This window comes from Salvelinus sp. IW2-2015, unplaced genomic scaffold, assembly GCF_002910315.2.
Source record: "Salvelinus sp. IW2-2015 unplaced genomic scaffold, ASM291031v2 Un_scaffold1809, whole genome shotgun sequence".
Lineage (NCBI taxonomy): Eukaryota > Metazoa > Chordata > Actinopteri > Salmoniformes > Salmonidae > Salvelinus > Salvelinus sp. IW2-2015.
The window spans coordinates 158,906-166,139 of NW_019943182.1; the positions used below are offsets into that span (position 1 = coordinate 158,906).

The 7,234-nt window shown below is 42.1% G+C and overlaps 1 protein-coding gene across 1 annotated transcript; it reads right to left on the reverse strand.

Moving 5' to 3' along the window:
* LOC139024713 (rab GTPase-activating protein 1-like) lies at positions 1-7,178 on the reverse strand. Its single transcript, XM_070439628.1, is given in 11 exon segments — positions 1-612; positions 784-1,050; positions 1,218-1,289; positions 1,579-1,642; positions 1,644-1,660; positions 2,245-2,343; positions 3,965-4,026; positions 4,029-4,068; positions 4,070-4,081; positions 4,402-4,520; positions 7,154-7,178. Coding segments are annotated over 11 exon segments (1,011 nt in total). The 3' UTR covers positions 1-378.
* Positions 7,179-7,234: the final 56 nt, after the last annotated feature.

The window sequence follows — 7,234 nt, forward strand, 5'->3', positions numbered from 1 at the left end:
ATGATGACTACTGATTTTAATTCACTGTAAATTAAAAAAAAATCTGATATTGACAAGATCAGAGATGTACTGTATGTAACAAATCAAATTTAAAAAATGAATGCACAAAGAAAGGATTTGAATGAAGGACTGGGTGCCATACAAGTGTTACCAGTTTGGAGTTTTGTTTAAAGAGTTTAAGAGCCAAAGAAATACATAAAACATACATAAAACTCCTGTATCCAAATTTGTTTTTGACAATAACAAATAAAACCAAAATAGGGACTAGAATGCAGAAACAAACAGTCACCAAGAGACATGTATAATCATTCCAATACATATTATCTATACTCTCAATACGTCCTCTTGCTGTCTCGCCCCCTCCCTTCCATCTCTCTGTCAGACATCTCCCCCCCGGTCCTTCCTAGGGGCCCATGACAGTCTCCTGGAGCTCCAGGCTGAGAGGGGGAGGCCATGGAGAGAACGCCCCATTGCCGAGGCTCTCCCCCTGGGTAGGCTGCTGCTCTGCAGGCCCCCTCCGGCTGACCGTACGGAGCTCACAGTCTTACTGAGCCAGCTGTTCCTAGCTGCCTGGAGATCACGTTGCAGCACCCCCTTCTGGTGTTCCAGCTCCTACACAGGGGACAACACAACACATCATATATCACTATGGAGTGTGTACTGTGCACAAAAAAGTGTGTACCGTGCATTAAGGAGTGTGTACTATGAACTATGTACTGGGAACATGTACACTATGAAGTGTGTAGTGTGCACTATGAAGTGTGTAGTGTGCTCTGAGCTGACCTGGATATTGCACTTGGCCTCCACCATCTGTAGTTTAGTTTGGGCCAGCTCCTTCTCCAGCTCTGTGACCTGGCCACTCAGACACACCTTCTCCTGGTCTTGTTCCCTGGTACCAGTCGTCTGCTGGTCTGGTTCTGTTTCCTGGTCTCTCTGCTGGCCTGGTTCTCTGGTGCTGATACTTCTCTGGTACGGGGCTGTGGAACCGAAGCCTTCCATAACAGTAGAATCTAGAGCCTGCCGGCAGCGAGAACACGCCAGCACAGCATTCTAAGAGAGGGAGGAGAGGGGTGGGAGGGGTTTGACGAGAGAGTGCAAAAGTGTTTTATTATGAACATGCAGAGTGAGGGGTGATATCCATACAGAACAAATTACATCATCAAACTGTGTGATTGTCAAACTGTGACATCATCAGACGGTGCCATATTCCCCCTCACCCTGAGTTTGTCAAGGTCCTCTCTGTGGGCCGCCTGCTGCCTCTCCACCCGACTGGTCAGCTGGGAACAGATCTGACAGACAGAGGAACAACATAGCATTAGGATGTGTGGTGTGTGTGGTGTGTGTGTTGGTGTGTGGTGTGTGTGTGTGGTGTGTGTGTGTGTGTGTGTGTGTGTGTGTGTGTGTGTGTGTGTGTGTGTGTGTGTGTGTGTGTGTGTGTGTGTGTGTGTGTGTGTGTGTGTGTTGTGTGTGGTGTGTGTGTGTGTGTGTGTGTGTGTGTGTGTGTGTGTGTGTGTGTGTGTGTGTGTGTGTGTGCGTGCGTGGCGTGCTTGCGGTTTGTGGTGTGTGTGTGTGCTGTACCTGTTTGTAGTCTGAGATGATGCCTGAGCTCCTTTTCACCTCTGGTTCAGCCTTGTCCAGCTTGTCTTAACACCTCCTTCAACTGTGAAATGGTAATACATGTCCATCACAGTAATAAATAATTTAATGTTTCATTATTACCATAAATAAATTCTATAATACGTATACATAAATAATACAATATTACATTATATCAAAAAAATATATATACATTATTACCATAAATAGAATATAATATACATTATACCATAAATAGATTATAATATGACATTATTACCATAAATAGAATATAATATTACATTATACCTAAATATAATATTACATTATTACCATACATAGAATAACAATATTACAGTATTACCATAAATATAATATTACATTATTACCATAAATAGAAATAAAATTACATTATTACCATAAATAGAACATAATATTACAGTATTACCATAACAGAATATAATATTACATTGTTACCATAAATAGAAACATAATATTACATTATTACCATAAATAGAATATAAATTACATTATTACCATAAATAGAAATATAATATTACATTATTACCATAAATAGAATACAATATTACATTATTACCATAAACAGATATAATATTACATCGAAGTATGGAAACATAAAGAACGGATGGATAGAATAGAAGAGATTACCTGAGCAGCCTCCTCCTCCTTCCCTCTCTTCTCTTCCTCTGCGTTCTTTAATCTCTTTCTGGTCTTCAGCAGCTCTTTTAGTCGCTCATCCACTCTGTCCTCCGCCTGTAGGCCACCAACACACTCAGAAGTCTGTCTGTCTGTCTGTCTGTCTGTCGTCTGTCTGTCTGCTGTCTGTCTGTCTGTCTGTCTGTCTGTCTGTCTGTCTGTCTGTCTGTCTGTCTGTCTGTTGTCTGTCTGTCTGCCTGCCTGTCTGCCTGTCTGCTGTCTGCCTGCCTGCCTGCCTGCCTGCCTGCCTGCCTGCCTGCCGTGCCTGCCTGCCTGTCTGCTGCCTGTCTGTCTGTCTGTCTGTCTGTCTGTCTGTCTGTCTGGTCTGTCTCTTCTGTCTGTCTGGAGGTAGGGGCAGGTAGTTCTAGGAGGAGGGCTAGGTAGTATCTAGGAGGGGGATAGGTAGTATCCAGGGTAGTATCTAGGAGGTAGGGTCTAGGGTAGTATCTAGGAGGTAGGGCTAGGTAGTACTAGGGTAGTATCTAGGAGGTAGGGGCTAGGTAGTATCTAGAGTAGTATCTAGAGGTAGGGGTTAGGGTAGTATCTAGGGTAGTATCTAGGTAGTATCTAGATGTAGTATCTTAGGGTAGTATCTAGGAGGTAGGGCTAGGGTAGTATCTAGGGTAGTATCTTTAGGAGGTAGGGGCTAGGGTAGATATCTAGGGTAGTATCTAGGTAGTATCTAGAGGTAGGGTAGGGTAGTATCTAGGGTAGTATCTAGGAGGTGAGTATCTAGGAGGTAGGGCTAGAGAATACAAAGAAAAGTAAGAAAGATTGAGGAGGAAAGAAGAAAAGAGAGAGGCATAAAGAGAGAAAATAAGAATAAACTAAAAGAGAGGGAAAAGAGAAGAAAAAAGAGGGAAAGACAGGAGAATGAAGAGGTAAGAAAAGAAAAGGATCGAGGGAAGGAAGATACGAAAAGACAAAGGAAGAGAGCGGAAAGAAAGAGAAAAGAAGAGTAAGAATAGAGAAGAGATAGGAGAGAAAAAAGAAAAAAGATAGCAAAGAGAGAGAAGAAAAAAAGAAGAAGATAAAAACGAAGAATAACAAAAGAGAAGAAATATAAAAAGAGGCAGATACATACGAGAGGAAAAAAAGAAGAGTAAGATTACATTACATTCTAAGAAAAAATGGTGCTCTATAGAACATGAAACAGTTGTCTCAGCTGTCCAATAGGAAGAAAGCCTTTGAAGAACACTTTTTGTCCAGGTAGAACCCTTTGGTTCCATGTGAAAACCCTTTTTCATCAATGTTCTACATGGAACCCAAAATATTCTTACTGGAACCAAATAGGTGTTGTCCTATGGGGACAGCCGAAACAACCCTTTTAGAACCTTTTTTCTAAGAGTGTAAGAAAAAATGTTATTTTCATAGGAAAGGGTAATAGGTAGGCGGAGTGCCTACAGCTAGAGGGCTGCAGGAGTGCTTAGGAGTTACGGGGCTAAGGAGGAGTGACTAGGAGCTAGGGGGAATAGGGGAGTGACTAGGAGCTAGGGAATAGGGGGAGTGACTAGGAGCTAGGGGAAATGGAGTAACTGATGTGGATGATGGTAATTTGTTATATGATGTTGGTGACTAGAGCTAGGGGGAATAGGGAGTGACTAAGAAGGGGTAGGGGCGTGATGTGGGGTGATGTGGGGTGATGTGGGTTGATTGGGGTGATGTCGGGTACGGGTGTACCTGGTCCAGGTCGGTCCAGGGAGATCTTGCTGGTGATCAGTCTGTGGGCCAGACATCATTCTCCTGCTCCAGACGCAGACTGGCCTGCTGCAGCTGAACGGTTCTCCCTCTGCAGGAACACACAGAACAGGAAAGACAAAGTCAGGTTCTACCTCCATAGAATGCACAGGACATGAAACACAGTCAGGTTCTCCCTATAGATTGCTATAGAACGTGGAACCACACATTCCGGTGGGTTTGGGGTAGAGAGAGAGAGTGCTGGTTTTGGGTGTAAGGGGGAGGGGTGCATGGCGATACTGACTATTTTAGGTGGGGAGGGAGTAGCGATAGTGGGTGGGGTTCTGCTGTATTGTGGGTGGGGTGGAGATTGTGGGCAGGAGGGAGGGGTTAGGTTTAATACGTATCAAAGTGCTAACGGTTTGGTCCTACCTGGTGTTTGTCTATGTGGTCATCCTGTTGTTGTGGCTGGTTCTCTCTCAGCGTAGCCTTCTTACTGGGAACCTGTAGAACAACAACAGTCAAGGTTGAGTGAGAGAACGGTCCAAAAGCTCAGCATACATAAAAAACAGCCAGGTTTGATTGAGAGAAAGTTATATCACACAAACAGAGATGGAGTCATTGGAAAGAATTTACAAAAAAAACAGAGCAAACTAGTATGCTATTTGGCCCTAAACAGAGAGTACACAGTGGCAGAATACCTGACCACTGTGACTGACCCAAAATTAAGGAAATCTTTGACTATGTACAGACTCAATGAGCATAGCCTTGCTATTGAGAAAGGCCACCGAARGCAGATCTGGCTCTCAAGACAAGACAGAATATGTGCACACTGCCCACAAAATGAGGTGATAACTGAGCTGCACTTCCTAACCTCCTGCCAAATGTATGACAAAATTAGAGACACATATTTCCCTCAGATTACACAGACCCATAAAGAATTAGAAAACAAATCCAATTTTGAGAAACTCCCATATCTACTGGGTGAAATACCACAGTGTGCCATCACCGCAGCAAAAAGGGCAACCAGTGAAGAACAAACACTATTGTAAATACAACCCATATTTATGTTTATTTATTTTCCCTTTTGTACTTGAACTATTTGCACATCATTACAACACTGTATATATACATAATATGACATTTTAAATGTCTTTATTATTTTGTAATTTTTGTAAGTGTAATGTTTACTGTTAATTTTTTATTGTTTATTTCACTTTTGTTTATTATCTATTTCACTTGCTTTGGTAATGTTAAGATACAGTTGAAGTCGGAAGTTTACATACACTTAGGTTGGAGTCATTAAAACTTGTTTTTCCACCACTCCACAAATTTCTTGTTAACTACAGTTTTGGCAAGTCGGTTAGGACATCTACTTTGTGCATGACACAAGTCATTTTCCCAACAATTGTTTACAGACAGATTATTTCACATATAATTCACTGTATCACAATTCCAGTGGGTCAGAAGTTTACATACACTAAGTTGACTGTGCCTTTAAACGGCATGGAAAAGTCCAGAAAATTATGTCATGGCTTTAGAAGCTTCTGATAGGCTAATTTACATAATTTGAGTCAATTGGAGGTGTACCTGTGGATGTATTTCAAGGCCTACCTTTAAACTCAGTGCCTCTTTGCTTGACATCATGGGAAAATCAAAAGAAATCAGCCAAAACCTCACCATCTCCACTGCTCTAAAGACCAGATCATATTCAACAAGGACAGGGTTACTAAGCATTGGCACAGATGTAAGTTGAACTTCTTGTATCTTTTTACGGAGGTACTGTTACATGTGAAACTTTCTTCCGTGTGTTCAACATGTGCTCTCCTCTCTCTCCTCATACATACTTCTCTCATATCTTCTCCTCTTTCTCTCCTTTTTCTCTCTCTCTCTTTCCAAATCTCTCTCTCTCTCTCTCTCTCTTCTCTCTCTCCTCCCTCTCCTCTCTCATACTCTCTCTCTCTCTCTCTTCTCTCTCTCTCAATTCAAATTTTTTCAACTGGAGGGGGCCCTTTATTGGGGCATGGGAAACATACAGTTGAAGTCGGACGTTATCATAACCTTAGCCAAATACATTTAAACTCAGTTTCACCATTGCTGGACATTTAATTCTAAGTAACAATTCCCTGTCTTTTAGGTCAGTTAGGATCGCCACTTTATTTTAAGCAATGTGAAATGTCAGAATATAATAGAGATAAGGATTTATTTCAGCTATTATTCTTTCATTACATTTCCCAAGTTGGGTTCAGAAGTTTTCTACAGTAACACTCAAATTAGTAGTTGGTAGCATTGTCTTTAAATTGTTTAACTTGGGTAAAATGGTTTTCTGGTTAGCCTTCCCAAGCTTCCCACAATAAGTTGGGTGAATTTTAGCCCATTCCCTCTGACAGAGCTGGTGTACATGAGTCAGGGTTTTTGTAGGCCTCCTTTGCCTCGGCAACCGCTTTTTAAGTTCCGCCCACAAATTTTCTACAGGATTTGAGGTAGGGTTTGTGATGGCCATCCAATCCTTGACTTTGTTTGTCTTAAGCCATTTTGCCCCCAACTTGGAAGTAGCTTTGGGGTTCATTGTCATTTGGAAAGACCCATTTGCAAACCAATCTTAACTTCCTGTCTGATGTTTGAGACTGTTGCTTCAATATATCACATAATTCTCCGTCCTCCATGATGCATCCTATTTTTATGAAGTGACCCAGTCCTCCTCGCAGCAAGCCCGCACAAATGAATGCTGCACCCCGGTCGTCGGTGGGATGGTGTTCTTCGGCGCCTTTTCCCTCCAAAACATATGATTGGTCCATATGGCCAAACAGTTCCATTTTTGTTTTCATCAGACAGCAGGTAATTCTCCAAAAAGTATGAACTTTGGTCCCATTGCAGTTTTGCAAACATAAGTCTGGCCCCCTTTTTATGGCGGTTTGGAGCAGTGGCTTCTTTCCTTGCCTGAGCGGTCCTAATACAGGTATGTCGATATAGACAAACGCTTATTAGACGCGCAACTAGCTATCTCTTGTCACCTGTTTATCACAATCTTCACAAGGTCATTTGCCTGTTGTTTTCTGGAATTGATTTCCACTTTTCGGCACCAAGTACATTCATCTCATCACAGAAAGAACGTGTCTTCCTCCTTGACGGGTAAACTGAACGGCGGTCCAATGGTGTTTTATACTTGGTGTACTATGCTTACCGATGAACGTGGTACCTTCAGGCATTTGAAAATTGGCTCCCAAGGATAACCAGACTTTGTGGAGGTCTACATTGTTTTCTG